Raw genomic sequence first — 15,477 nt, forward strand, 5'->3', positions numbered from 1 at the left:
TGCTGTGTGCTCAGGCACATCGACCAACCCCGATGAGTTACTGACCTTGCTGATAGCCGCTGGTCTGTTCACCGTCGCCCTGGATGTATCACAGATGTTCCAATTCCCACCGACACCGGTCCTTGAAGGCCTCGCTGCAAGGTGAGTGTAAGCATTCCATCGCCACCTTACATGCTGTCTTATCGTAAGCACTGCAGTTATCATTAAAGGGGAAGTTAAGGCAAAAATTAAAATTTCACCAGTTGTAGTCTTCGGGGTGTTGAGTCGAATGGTCTTGGTCCGAGAAAGCTGAGACGCTCCCTTCCTACTTGAATCCCAATCGAACTCGCGCACTTCCACCGAAACTGGGTGACTGCGCCCTACTAGATGGGGATTTGTATGCAAAATGTCACTAAAAGCGCCGTTTCGTTCTTATAAAAGCACGGATGACCGCGATTGGCCCATATGTTGTAGTCTTTTGGACGCTGAGTCGACTGGTTTTGGTCCGAAAAGGCTGCGATGCAGCGTTCCTCCTTTATTCCCAATCGAACATGGTTGAACAAGTGGTCACGTGCTCCTGGGTGCCCAAATCACCTGGTCACCACGCCAGCAGGCGACAACTTTCACACCAAGGTTCAACTCGAGTTCAACTCGAGTGACAGGACTGCACCCAAAAAAGGTCAAACAGGCTAGTAAGTTGTACCCTGCAGGCACGGTGACCAGCTGACTGGTGTACGCAGGAGCACGTGACCGCTTGTTCAACCATGTTCGATTGGGAATAAAGGAGGAACGCTGCATCGCAGCCTTTTCGGACCAAAACCAGTCGACTCAGCGTCCAAAAGACTACAACATATGGGCCAATCGCGGTCATCCGCGGTTTTATAAGAACGAAACGGCGCTTTTAGTGACATTTTGCATACAAATCCCCATCTAGTAGGGCGCAGTCATCCAGTTTCGGTGGAAGTGCGCGAGTTCGATTGGGATTCAAGTAGGAAGGGAGCGTCTCAGCTTTCTCGGACCAAGACCATTCGACTCAGCACCCCGAAGACTACAACTGGTGAAATTTTAATTTTTGCCTTAACTTCCCCTTTAACCCCACGTTGTTGTGTAGGTGTGTGTCCCAGTACAGAAGTCATGTACAAGGTCATGGTGTGTGCATAGCAATTTCAGCTCAATGCCACATCGGTTGGAGAATGGTATGCACACCTGTCCCACCCCAACCCGACCAAAATCTGGACCATTCAAGATGCACCGCAGATTGCAAACCTAAACATGCATATGAAAACTGAAAAGTGCGCACAATTCTCTTTTGCGTATGGTGAGTTTGCTTCCACTCTGCTCTATCTTTCTCCCTTGTGTTCTGTCCTGCGCTAGATGCGTGAAACTGACGTCAGCTCGCAGTAAACAGTAAGTAATACTGCCTCTCCATGCTTTGTGCTGAGCTGTTCAGCTGGCCTCCCTGGATGGACTGGCCTTGTTGTTGCTTTCCGGAACGCCAACATTTTCTTTTGATGCACACTTTTCATACCGGTATCCAGGCTAGTACCTTGCACTAACCGTAGATGATGTGAATGAAGTTTGCTTCACTGGAGCACTTCTCATGCTGATAATAAGCAAGCAACACTGTGTCCTGTGCTGCTACATATTGACATAGCATTTTCAGCCTTCATTGCTCTGGCTGCCATCACCTGCAAGAATGCACCGTTTGTGCTGTCAAAGTGTTGTGTGAACTGTTGTGTGTTCCGCACACCCGTGCGCTAAGCGGGCATCTCCATGTTGTCTGTGCATGATTGCAGGCTTGCAACCGATGTTGACGACGGCTGGGATTGGTTGTCGGCGAATGAAGTCAGCGGTATCACATCTAGTCGTTCTGGCAGGTGAGCTCACGCATAGTCACATGATCGATCTAAGAGCTCCCACTGTTTGTATTGCAAGTGGGCTGAAGACCTGAAGCAGACCTTTACCGGCATTGCTATTTTCTACCAGTGGATATCAGCTTTGTTACTTGCATTCAATGCGCATGTGGGTTTGTGCTGTTTCTGATCCCGTTTTGCAAACCTGCACGTAGTTCAACAGGCACACCATGCAAAGGTAGTGAGCCACTTGGGCACTGGTGTTGTCAGTCAGACTTCCTTGCGAAAAGAACATCACCAAACCCCTGATAGATATACCGTGGCTTAGCACCATGTTTACTCAGCACTACGATAGCCGTTGCCGTACTATCCGTTCAATGCATATGTGTGTGTGTGTGTGCTTGTGTGTGTGTGTGTGTGTGCTCGTGTGTGTGTGTGTGTGCTTGTGTGTGTGTGTGTGTGCGTGTTTGTGTGCGTGTTTGTGCTTTATGTATGACTTTCACAGTGTTGTGGAGTGTGCATGGCAATTGTTACGGCACTGTCTGTTCAACCGCGTCCCCTGCGACCAGCAGTCTGCCTGTTTCCGGGCCATCACCGTTCATTTCCTGTCAGTGTCTGCAGCAATACCGCAGTGGTTCCTTGATGCATACAAGGTAAGAAGTTACCGTGAGAACATAATGGCCGCCGGACTATCAGTCTATGTAGGCGTGTGCTCCTCTACCCTCTCATAGCCTTATCATATACATAGGATTTTATGCCTTTGAATCGTGTACTTGTATCACATTTTTTCTTTTCTTTCTCACTCTCTTTCTGTGTGTGTGGATGTGTGTGTGTGTGTCTCCGTGTGTGTGGATGTGGATGTTTGGATGTATCAGATAATCAACCCAGCACAGTTGATCCAGCTCCTAGTGCAGTTTGGGCGTGTAGTGGATGCAGGCAATCTGGCTATTCGCTACATGTCTGCACTGATGGGCACTGGCAAAGAAGAGTTTGGCATCAAAGTAGGAACAAACTGCTGCTCACACCCTTCTCTTTCTCACTGCCTCTCACTCACTCACTCACTCACTCTCTCTCTCTCTCTCTCTCTTTCGCTCTCTCTCTCTCTCTCTCTCTCTCTCTCTCTCTCTCTCTCTCTCTCTCTCTCTCTCTCTCTCTCTCTCTCTCTCACTCACTGCACTCTCTCTCTCTGTCTCTCCCTCTCTGCCCTTGTCTTTGGCAGAAGCTTGATTGTCTACACGATGACGTACTAACTATCGTTGTTGTTATTGATATTTTCTGTCTGTCTGTTGATATTTTATATCTTTGTTGTAGCTTGAATCATGTTAGTGACAAATTATCCACGGATGAAAGTCACTTGAAAACATTCAGTTTGGAAAACAACTAGAATCCAGAACTGGTGTGATGATAGTGTGACATGAGTGTGCCGTTCATTCTCCTTTTTTCCATTTATATGTTTTGCTTGTGTTTGTTTACATAGGATGCTGTCCACGCTCAATCTCCTATCTCATGGCTACCCTACACCATCCTAGATCACTTAGCCACTTCTCTGAACAATGCTGCATCGCCGGGTTGCACTGACTCGAGTACAATCGAGGTAAGAGCCGCGGCATCAGCAGTAGCAGCAGCTGCTACAGCTACTTCTTGTGAAGTACTTGTGTGTGGGGGGGGGGGGTCGTGCTGTGCTGCTAAACTGCCAATGGCTGTACTGCGTAGCACTGGAGCGGCGAAATGAAATGTGTGTTGTCGCTGGGGAATGAGTTTTTTCACAATCAGCACTTCACCTGTACTTGAGATTAGGGGTGAAACAGTTCGGGTAAGGAACCGGTTTTGGAACCGCCAGCTGAAAAGATTCGGGTACCCGTTCCGTCAAATTTCGAACCGAAACCCGAAAAATCTCGTTCTTGTACAAATACATGTACACGTCAAGTCTACTCAAGATTTTAAATGTCTTACCTTACGATCCCCACTCTTCCAAAGAGTTCTCTGGTCATCATGGTCATTATCTTCTTCGCACTTGGACTCTCCGATGTCTCATTCTTGCTCCTAAAAATGTTTTTTCTAAAAAATAATTGTCGCGAACGCATTTTGTCGGTCTGGAGAAAAGAGTGCATGGAACCGATACCCGAACCGTGGGAAACAATGTTGGCATTCGGGTACCCGAACATGAAAAACATGGAACCGTTTCACCCCTACTTGAGATGTTATCAATATAATCGTGTTTAAAAACGCATGGAGTTGAGGCAGTTTAGGTTATTATTGTGAAAATGAACAAGGCATGTCACATGCTAACCTCTGGTGTGATATGTCATGCATACTGCAAGTCTCTAACAGAAACATAGCTGGTATAGCGTAAAACAATGATTGAGTTCATTTGTAGATACTTCGAAAAGAAGTAAAAGTATAATGTGAGGAAAGCACCTAAACACTGCTACAGTTTCATTGTCAGATAAAATGGCATTACATGTGTAAAGCTAGCAACATGCTCATTTGCACATGTAATTGTGGCAGGCTCGATGGAATTTAGTCTATACCATGCGTAGTTACCTTATTGTACTTGCTGGTCACGACTATGCTGCTGTTGCTGTGTGTGTGTGTGTGTGTGTGCGTGTGTGTGTGTGTGTGCGTGTGCGTGTGTGCGTGTGTATGTGTGTATGTGTGTGTATACGCGCCACCCAACTCTCAACAGTGTTCGGCAAAGTTTCAAGAGCAGCTTCAACGCTACTATGAGGCTGTCACATCGTCCTCGCAGTCACGACTGCACGTAGCTATGTCAAGCTCACACATGTACATGCAGGCAGGCCCTGTGTAACACCAACTTATCTTTAATCTTCTTTTTTTAAACTTCTTGATTGTAAAAAAAACCATCTCCCGTACAAAACCACTGGCACTGCCTCATAGCCAGCTTTCATGTGACCATTATTCTTTCTTATGGTATGTCCACCTTCTTCTCTTGCTTTGCTCTGTGTGTCTGCTGTTGTCCGCGTGTCTGCTGTCTCTCTGGTCCTCCTCTGCTCTCGTCAACAGACGCTCCGTACCGTGTATCTTTTATTTTCGTTTACAGTGCTACAGTGCCCAGTGATTTTCATGTGAGTTTGAAACGACTTTTAGGAATTGTTGACTTTTGAACTAAGTCTCTCCTCATCCGGCTGTCGTGTGTACGCCCCTGTGTGCCTTCCTGCTGTGCACCCCTGTGTGCCTTCCTGCTGTGCACGTGCGCCCATGTGTGCCTTCCTGCTTGTGGGTGTGGATGTGTGGGTGTGGGTGGGTGTGCATGTGCGTGTGCATGGTGTGTTAGTTCGGTCGGCGGATGCACTTATGCCAGATAGTGGCTGGGTGTGTTGCCATCAGGCCCGGTTGCCATCAGGCCCGGTTGCTTGAAGGCGTACTGTTGTACCTGTCACTACCACATTTGTTGGCTTCAGGGTCCGTAATAATAATAAATTTACTTTCTATTGAAAGTGTACATACCTGTTGACCAATAGCAATGAGCTACATCTCTTTGGAGTAATAATGCTAGTGAAGGCTGTATCAGATGAACTCTGATTTAGCGATCCACACAACATGTGTTACCTTCACCCAGCGCAGGGGTAAATGTAGTTGGACCCCGGGGAGGACACTTTGATGCGGTGAATCCCTTTCTGCATCTTACTATGGTGTGGTGAGCCCATACGTGGAATCATTTTCAAGTCCATCCAGAGTTTGGGGGTTTCAGCGGTGTTGAGCGTTGGGCGGTTCAAATCAATAGCCAATTGAGTCGCCGTTCCAATCTCTCTCCTCACTTTCGGGGAGACCCACGTGACCAATTTTGGTGGTCAGCAAGTACCAGTGAGAGACAGAGAGAGACACACACACAGAGACACAGAGAGAGATGAGATGAGAGACAGAGAGGGAGGGAGAGTTGGGGGTACGATTTGGGGAGGACAAGACATTGAATGGTGGTCACCACAGTCACAGATAGTAGCAGTGCTTTTTTATTTTATTTATTATTGGTCCCTACTTTTTTTATGGTTAAATACCAATGAACAAGTCGAAGGAAAAAGTGCAAAGCAGAGCTGGAGTGCTGCCGCCCAATAGCGGACTGAAAACTACTAGTAGTAGGATGAAAAGAGCACAGACGAAACCAATACAGACAAAACCAGAGGCAAATGGTATCAAATGCGAATGCCTGCCTCAGCAACCGCCAAGGTGGGAGTTGAGTCCAACTGCACCGGCCGAAGATTCCGGGATCCGCGCAAACACATCACGCTGGACCGGAGTAGGGCAAAACTCAATTTGCATCGAACCCAAGACATAACACAGCTGTATGCTTCTCCAGTCTTCGCTGCTTGAAGAGAAGCTATCCGCTTGTAGAGCGACTCCGCGTGTTTGCCCAAACCACCAGTACAGCAGTAGCAGTGCTGGTGAGGCTACAGGCACTCCCTGACCAGTACAGTACGGCAATGGGTCTCGCATCGCCATGCGTGATCATGCACTATCCCACGGGTACAAACACCCCTGCACTCTTGGTATACCCGGTAGTCTACACTGTCGAGTGTTGTGCTTACGCTATGTATAAATATGTCACCCACCATGCTGGAACTGGAAGACAGGAATAGTTCCTGTTCCCCAGCGATCGTAGGATCGTGATCCTAGTGAATTGCGGATCTACATGCCAGCTAAACACATGCCAGCTAAACACTTTCAGTAAACATCACGAAGAAATTTAGCCTTGCTAGCTACAGTCATGTAGGCCTATGCCGGCTATGGTGGTAGAAACGAGTTTTCCTCTCCTGCTCGGTCACACGTGTGAAAAGTTAACGCTTGATCGCTCGCAGCTGTTCTGCGGTATTCGTTTTTCATAGGACACGCCAGTCCGGCTGGTAAATGCCTGCACATATCCTTGTTCGCAATTCCTCGATCACTGCGCAGTGCAGTGTCGAAAGGGGAGACGCTTAGCACCTATCAAGCAACACCTCCATTACTCTAACACTGCTATTACTTACTTGCTTTCATTTAACGTCGACTTTCAATTAGTTTCAGCTAGTTGAACTTCGATTCTCGAGTAAAGGAAGTCCATCATAGCGCCAAATTCACACCCGACTCGACCCAGTGCACTTTCCTCGCTCTCGCACTCGCTAGTCCATCCATAGCGACCAGCGTGGCTGCTAGTCTTCTGCTTGTAATTGTGGCTGCATGCGGCAAGACTGTGTGCTTCGGAGGCATTTCAAGTCATTTACTTCAATTCCGCAGAACTATCCTTCCTCCAATCATTGCCGCGAACCACTACCCTGTAGTGCACTGACAGTCTGTGAGTCTGTCCAGGCTCGTGTTTCCTGTTTCCTTATGCAGATAGTTGCTCTGTGTTTAAGTACAAGCCGTTCATCATAGGCGACGTCGTGCGAGAGTTTCAGTATCGGGCAGTATCGGGTAGATCTACAAAAAGACTACATGATGTAGTAGTCGACGTTATTGTGTGAAAGTTTCGGTGTCGGGAATATTCCCGTCTTGCATGCTGTATAATCTAGAGCACACACACCAGTATATTGATGAATTCTTGCACCCTGCGAGCCAGTTATCGACTTGCATGACCATGAGAAGGTGTGGTGGTATTCATTCGATGTCGCGTTGAAAAAGAGGGGCTTGCCTGGAGCAGTATCCTCGAGCGCGAAAACGCGTCCTGCACTGAAGAGTTCAGCCACGTGGAGTAGAGGAGGAGATCTACGGACATAGTGGCCTAGCCACACGGCTACTGCCAGTCCGCCCCTAGTCCGTCCGTATCTGTGGACGAGTTTCTTGGAGTTGAGGAGGAAGACCGCCGTTGTCCCAAACCTCGCCGCGTTTCATTTCCTGGTTTGCGATGGCTTCTAAAGCAGAAGAAGCAATGGCATCCGGCGCTGGTAACGACATGCCTATGGAAGCAATCTCCTCTCTGAGTGAGCAGTCCATCGTTACAGTTACTGGTGCACAGCCTCAGATCGACAACAATCAGTTGCCTGGCGCAGCAACAACAACAACAGCAACTGCAATGAGTAGACCTCCACCGCGGCCGGCAGCACCGGCGGTTATTCGACAACAACCCGTCTCCGCCGCCTCCGCCCACGACCTGAACACCAGGCGAATGACGAGTCAAGTGTTCGACTCCACATTCTTCGACGTTTCGTCCAAGCAGCTTTACGATGGTATCTCCCACACGCACAAAACAGGAAGCCAGTTGCACGGGGTAATGCGGCAGGGTGGCAGTCGACTACTGCAAGCAATCAACAGCACCACAAACGCAGGACAGGTACTGTACTACAGTCATGTAGATATCTACTCGTACACTGTATCACCGGGTACCGGGTATCATTGGACTAAAATACTGTAAATATACAAATTTTCGGCAGCTATTTAATTTCGGCTATATTCGGCACTGACCAAAACGCCTAAATTAAAACGCCGATGAAATTTTTCACAGCATCTGTCGCAATACCATGCCCTCTACCCCACGCCGAAAATAAATCGCCGCCGAAATGTCAAAAATCGTGAAGTGCCGAAATTTTGCAGCGCCGAAATTTTGTATATTTACAGTACTGTAAAACTCCCCGAAGCCCAGGCATGTTGGGAGCAAAGCCCGGGCATGTTGGGAGCAAGCACTGCCCCGGTGTAACTAAGAATTGCCCGTAACTCAGAACAGGCATACTATACGGTTGAACATCGATTACCCGACCACCTCTGGGCAGCGAGCTCCGGGAAGGTGTTCGGGTAATGAAAATGTTCCGGATGAGGAAAATATCACCACAGGCCGATACCTGTGTTCGGTATATCACAGTACCCGCAACAACAGTCGTTTTCATGTTAGTTTTTGTAAGTTTTGTAAGTGTTTGACTGTACAGCCTGTACAGTGAGTGGTACAGGCAGAGAGTGCACGCTGCAGCAACTACAGTAACTTTGCGAGCAAGCCCCCGTTCGAAAATGCGCAACCTGAGCCATGTGTGGTTCGAAAACCCATTCCGGATAATCGAATGGTTGGATAGTCGATGTTCAACCGTACCGGTACTTACTGCATGCAATTTTCTCGGAGACAAGAATGCAATAACACTGGGAAAAAGAACACACTTCAGGCTCTTCAACATCATCTTGAAAAACTTTCAAGATGATGTTGAAGATCTCGAGCCCGAAGTGTGTCCTTCTTCTCAGTGTTACTCAGCAGCATGCCAGTAAACTACTGTAGTTGCAATCTACCATAATAATTATGATTTTCCCTTCCTTGGTTGTAAAATCATCGTGAGACGCTCTCGCGAGACCGGGTAGGGACTCACTGGCCAGAAAAAAAACTTTACATACATTTGGCTGCAGGCGCATCGCACCGACTTTGGAGGTGGGGCGGCCATGGAAGGGGGGTCCGGGGCTCCTCCCCCGGGGAAAAATTTCAAAAATTGAAGCCAATTGCAAGCATTTCCGGGTATTTGGTGCTATTTCAGTGTACGGTAACTACAATGAAAGACTTTTTGATTCTGCAAAAAACCAAGAAGATGCTACGATCGGGGACAAACATTGCCCTCCCCGGGAAAAATTCAAAAATTGAAGCCAATTGCAAGCATTCCCAGGCATTTGGTGCCATTTCAGTGTACATGATCTGCAACAAACCACGATCGGGGACAAGGATTTGCCACGTTTGCGCTGAGATCATCGTTCATCTATTCAACAATTCATAGGGTACCCTGTAAAAAGGCCCTTGGCCTGTGGGACTGCCCTATTCAAAATTTAATAATAATCATCATCGCGCTTTGTTGCAGTGTGCTCAAAACAAAACAAAAAACGGCCGAAAAAGGGGCCCGGCCGGTGCGGTTCCGACACCCTTGGGCTGTGTGGTGTAGACCAGGCTGGATAGTGGCGGTCAATTCTTCAGCCCTGCAACCTGTCGAATGGTGCAATCCCAGCACAAGTTGCTGTGGCTTCTGCTGTAGCAGTTATCATCGCCTCTGGCGATGGGTGTCAAAAGGTTAAAGGTCAAAGGTCAAAGGTGTGTGTGTTTCTGTGCGCGTGTGTGTGTGCGTGCGTGTGTGCGTGTGTGTGTGCAAAAAATGAAAAAAGACCGAAAAGTAGGGATTCACTGGCCAGAAAAAGCCACTTCATAGCTGTGTGGTGTAAATCAGGCTGAATAGTGGCGGTCAATTCTTCAGCCTTGCAAGCTGTTGAATGGTGTAATCCCAGCACAAGTTGCTATGGCTTCTGCTGTAGCATCGCTATCATCGCCTCTGGTGATAGGTGTCAAAAGGTCAACGGTGTGTGTGTGCGTGCGTGCGTGGGTGCGTGCGTGCGTGTGTGTGTCCCCGTGTGTCTGTCTATGCATGCTTGTGGACAGAGTAACATGAGTTATGAGGAGCTATTGCAGGGCTTGACGTTTCCTGACGAGCGCTTGCTGATGAACGACTGGCGTCTGGCGTATCAACGTGCCGTACTCTACAACGATGAACCAACACTGTTAGCGACTAATCCAGCTAGTAAACCAGTGGAGCTGGAGAAAATGTCACATGGTATTGCGCTACTGACCACTCAGCGTCTTCTTCTTCTATCATCCGCCAATGAACAAGGTAATGTTCACTGCTAAATTGGTGTGTTGCAGATGAGCTTGGGATATGTGCATGACGATGACTGTATGTATATCCAATGTCCCAAGTCTCATTTTTCAATGATTGTGATGATGGTGGAGTGAATGATTCAGACTGTGGCTCATCATGTCCAAAAGCCTAGTTGCCGCTGAAGATGCGGATACAGTGCCTGTAGCTAAGTTGGAGTGCTAGCCAGACGGACCATGTACAGTTGCGCTCCATGAAACCTGACCTGGAGTACATATTTGGCGCCCTCAACTTGCACGGCCCCTGGCGCCCAGTCCCCTGGAAGAGGCACGAATGCGGCTGGACGTACATGTACGCACACATGTACAAATACAATGATGTAATCGGAACTGGTCCAGGGCGCCAGCTTTGCACTTTGGGTCGGATTTCACCAAGGGTAACTACTGGACTTCAAAGAAGTAATAGGTTTTCATTTGACCCGACCGGAGACCATACAACGCTTGCAGATGACAGCACGAACAGTTCACCAGCCACACTCCATGATAGCAAGTAGTGTTACTCCTGACAAGTCTTGTTTCGTTCCATAAAGATGGTGGGAACTCATCAGAGGAGAGGCAGTTGTTGAATGAAGGGGTTGAGGTAAAAAAATGCGAAGATACTGGCGCAAGTTGTGAACACTCAACTAACTCACATGTGTGACAAATCAACACAAAAGGCCCGGAATAGTGCAGAATGGAGGTGTTATGAACCCTGCCAGACACAGGGCTAAGTCAATCATAATGAGAAGGAGAGGTACACAAGAATAGGTTGCGCTATAGTTTACACGTCACAAAGAGTACTGGGGCGGTGACAAAGATAGGTAAAAAGTAGACGCCAAGTGAAAGAGTCCAACTGAAAGCCAACAAAATTTAATCATAATTTGTTTATACCAACAGCCTTCCTTTCACCTACCGTTGGTTGAATTTTCAATTTTCAAGGTTCGTGAAGTATTTGTCTTATGTAATTAGCAATCTTCAGATGTAATGTTAGACATCCAAGATGGTGATTTGTTGACTTTCACTTGGCGTCTAACCCTAGTGGTTTACCGGGTGATAGCGGCTGTCGTGAGTTCCCTTCGTGAACGGACACGATAATTTACTCTCTTTTTTCACTTGGCGTCTACTTTCCACCTAACTTTGAGTCACCGCCCCAGTACTCTTTGGGACGTGTAAACTATAGCGCAACCTATTCGTGTGCACCTCTCCTTCTCATTGTGATTGACTTAGCACTTGTGATAGTTGTGTCAGGTAGGGTTCATAACACCTCCATTCTGCACTATTCCGGGCCTTTTGTGTTGATTTGTCACATATGTGAGTTAGTTGAGTGTTCACAAATTGCACCAGTTTCTTCTCTTTAAAATAGCATTTTAACCCGTCATTCAACAACTGCTTCTCCTCTGATGAGTTCCCGCCAACTTCATGGAACGAAACAAGACTTGTCACGAGTAACACTACTTGCTTTCGTGGAGTGTGGCTGGTGAACTGTTCGCGCTGTCGTCTGCAAGCATCGTGTGGTCTCGTCGGGTCAAATGGAAACCTATTACCAAGAGTACATAACCCCCCAGAGTGTGTAATGCCTGATCCAGCTCTGCATAGGGTCTTGGTCGAGCGGAATCGGATCTTTGCGTCATAATATCGTGCACATCTGAGGGGAACCCGGGGAGTCGCGGGTACTCTCGAATCAAAAACAACGGTGCCCTGCCTCGAGACCGGCCTTGCGCTAGTGTGGAGTGTACGCATGACATCAGAAGATCCGATTCCGCTCGGCCAAGACCCTATGCAGAGCTGGATCGGCGTTGCACACTCTGGGGGGTTATGTACTCTTGCTATTACTACTATGAATTGACGGACTTACCAGTATTGAAGATGGCGACAAAGAATTGTACTTCAAACGGAAATGATTTGTATGATGTGCATTTTCTATTGTGTCCATACGTGTCTTTCACCATCTTGCATGTTTGTGTGTGTGTGTGTGTGTGTGTGTGTGTGTGTGTGTGTGTGTGTGTGTGTGTGTGTGTGTGTGTGTGTGTGTGTGTGTAGCCATAGCGCTGTCTAAGGGCGTCGACAGCCGTGGCAAGAATGCTACCTACACCATGTCAGCAACTCTGTCAGACCACATCCAGTATAAGCCCTTGCCGCTCAACAACGTGGCATCGGTCGAACTGCACGCAGTCACCAGCGCTTCGGCAACCACTTGGTTCTCGTCGGCAAGAAAGTGCTGCTGCTGCTGCGGTGTTTGCTGCATGGTGAGTTACATGCCGTACTGACGAGCAGTCATGCCGTAACAGCTTACTTTTCAAGTACAGTAACTTGTCTGACATACACATGTACATGACTTCATTGAATGGGCATAGAGTCACAATATTGAATATACTACTGCTGCTCGCAATAGTTCTTGAATGCTTGGAATTCCCATCATGTTCAGGGTTCTAGCCAGGTCAATATAGTAGGGGGGCGGGCATGGGAAACAGTCACCCCATGACCCATTTTTTCCATTGTCCAAAATTGTCTTGCCATGCAACATGTAACATACAGGGTGAACCCCGACTTCACCCCTCACAAATGTGCCTTTATGAACCCTCTTGTAGTGACTATCGACTGTATTTTCGTTGAATTGCGTGAAAAACCCAAAAATCGGAAAATGAGTAGGGGGCACTTTTTCACAGGGGGGGGGGGGGGGGCGCAAACGGAGTAGGGGGGGCGCTGCGCCCCCTACCCCCCCCCCCCCCCCTTTGGCTAGAACCCTGATGTTACTCTGGGGAATGAGCAGACCCACTATGAGAAACAGATCAGCTACTGGGAACAGATAAGCTAGTGGGGACGGACAAGCTATAGAGAACATACCCAATACAGAGATTGGACGTGTTATGGGGTCAATCGTGACGTGCAGCATTACACAGAGGCTTCTTTTCGTCATTTGGAGGTAATGAAACGGTATACACCTAAAGCCTGATTCATACTTCATTTTGCGTACGGGAAACGCGTCACATCGCGAAAAAGTTGATCTGAGCTCAACTATTTCCCGTACACGAGATGAAGTATGAATCGGCCTTTAGGGTGCGTTCTTAAATCCTCTCTGAAAAGTTCGAGACTCTCGGGAAAAAAGAACCTTCTACGCCCGGGAAAGTGGAAGAAGTGTTCTTATATCCTCTCTGAATTTTAAAAGACTCTCCAAAGCTCTCCAAGCTCTCCAAACTTCAGAGGTGGTTGAAACTTGGAGATTCCCGCGCTTTGGGGTCAGCGCATGCGAGCCACTGCAAAAGCCAAGTGTTGATCATGAGTGAGAGACATTACCTTTTCGCATACGCACAGTGCGCACTACATTCTTGTCACTCAAGATTGTGGCCTCTTTTGGCGCTTCACGTTTGCAACAGATCTCCGAATTATTCGAGACCCGTTCCTAAATTATCACAGTTTCTTCGACTTCCAGGAGAAATTTCTCCGAGAAGCTAGAGAAAATAAGAACGCACCCTTAGTTTCAATCGCTGGCTATCCTTGTTCTGTATAATCCACTGATGATCGGAATGAGACATCGATTCTGGAAGATAACCTCTGCCAAAGTCTGAACAAGTGTCATGTTGTGTGGTTTTGTCAGCAGCTTTCGCATGCTTCATAGCTAAATTATCCTTATCGGCGGCTGCAATTTGTATGTTTGTTACAATTTTGTTCTGCATAGCTCGTATTTTCCTGTTGTACCTGTGGAAAGAAGGAATGGAGTCAAGGAGCAACTACGGCAGTTATTGATACGAACAGTCGAGTGCTGAAGATTGGTCTTCGCATTCCTCCCTGGAATCATCGGGCAACTTTGCACCTGGAGATTGAGCCTGCTGTTCCATTGAGCAGGGCCAAAGACTTCATTGTGCTCCTGCAGCAACACTCACCGATCAACAGGCAAGCTGCTGCTACTCACTATTGACCGGCTAGAAAGCGTCGGTGAGTCGCAGGACCCATCATTACACACCCACCCACCCACACACACACCCACACACACACCCACACACCCACACACATCCTGCTGTGCGGGGATTCGTTTGCGAGCGCCGGGACTCTTCTTTTGGTGTGTTTCTAATAACTTACTATATTTCTGACCTTTTCTCTTACATAGTTGTGAATGTATTGTGTGCGTGTGAAGATGCTATGTACAGTTCATGTCAGTGCATATAGGAAGACATGTCACAGGAACGGTGAATAAGCCTGGCCAGCTTGTCACCACCTAGTGCTGTGCGCATGCCTGTGGAAATGAGCCACGCATCATGCAGCTAAGTTGCAGAATAGTGCGTGAGCACAAGTACCGTGCATAGCCAGTTGCGGTTGTAACGCCGGCAGACGTGTGAACTTTGCTTACTACTAGGCTTGCAAGTACCGTAACTGTTGTTTCATGCACCGGCCTGAGCTGCTTCAAAATGTTACGCCATTTTCTGCGCCAGTGCTAGCATTGAATCCTACCGGCTGCAGGTGTGTATCCCTATGTTGCAAGCATGCACTGCTGACAGGGGTCAACAGGAGAATAAGAATTATCCATCATATGAATATTTCCTCTGTGTTTCATTCTCTTTTCTTTTTTCTCAGCGAACATTCACATGTATGGCATGCATAAAGGGCAATCTGGTGCAGTGATTGTCGCAGTGTGTTTCCCAGCAATTCCAGATTATTATTCTACTGAGTCTTGCATGGTTCAATTTTTACTTAGCAACCTGCACCATGCATGGTGTTATGATCAAAGCTGAAGTTTCCACTGGCTACTGCAGCTGTATTTATGATTGGCGTGTTCTTCTATGCACTATGCGCTACCTGGTGTAGCAGCCCGCTATATCATGTCAGATACCACTAGCCATGTGCAAATTGATGGTCGGTGGTGGCATTTTAATGCAAGTTGCATGTTCATCGCACACATTCGGTCAGGGGTTTGTAAGGCCAAGTAAAAAGATGGGATTGTTTATCGTCCGCGCCCGCCCTAATATTTTATTTTTTAGTACTGGTAAATGTACTGTATGTACTGTGGTCTACAGCCGCTAATCAGCATGGCCGTAGATTTTCAAAGGTCAAGTCCACAGACTGCACCAAAACTTA

General features: G+C 47.6%; 2 protein-coding genes across 2 annotated transcripts in view; both read left to right on the top strand.

Annotated features, from left to right (window-relative positions):
- The window catches only part of LOC135816122 (nuclear pore complex protein Nup160-like), a 28,742-nt gene extending 23,769 nt beyond the window's left edge, over positions 1 to 4,973 (top strand). The window contains exons 27-33 of the mRNA XM_065329500.1: positions 15 to 141; positions 1,354 to 1,386; positions 1,776 to 1,856; positions 2,338 to 2,485; positions 2,708 to 2,833; positions 3,310 to 3,426; positions 4,519 to 4,973. Coding sequence (XP_065185572.1) covers positions 15 to 141; positions 1,354 to 1,386; positions 1,776 to 1,856; positions 2,338 to 2,485; positions 2,708 to 2,833; positions 3,310 to 3,426; positions 4,519 to 4,641 — 755 coding nt within the window. The 3' untranslated portion in view covers positions 4,642 to 4,973. The remainder of the gene's footprint in view (positions 1 to 14; positions 142 to 1,353; positions 1,387 to 1,775; positions 1,857 to 2,337; positions 2,486 to 2,707; positions 2,834 to 3,309; positions 3,427 to 4,518) is intronic.
- A 2,406-nt stretch (positions 4,974 to 7,379) lies between these two features.
- Positions 7,380 to 15,237, top strand: LOC135816124 (uncharacterized). Its single transcript, XM_065329503.1, has 4 exons — positions 7,380 to 8,094; positions 10,156 to 10,384; positions 12,448 to 12,653; positions 14,084 to 15,237. Exons 1-4 carry the CDS (start codon positions 7,669 to 7,671, stop codon positions 14,321 to 14,323), a joined length of 1,101 nt encoding a protein of 366 aa, XP_065185575.1. The 5' UTR covers positions 7,380 to 7,668; the 3' UTR covers positions 14,324 to 15,237.
- Positions 15,238 to 15,477: the final 240 nt, after the last annotated feature.

Source organism: Sycon ciliatum, chromosome 4, assembly GCF_964019385.1.
Source record: "Sycon ciliatum chromosome 4, ocSycCili1.1, whole genome shotgun sequence".
Classification (NCBI taxonomy): domain Eukaryota; kingdom Metazoa; phylum Porifera; class Calcarea; order Leucosolenida; family Sycettidae; genus Sycon; species Sycon ciliatum.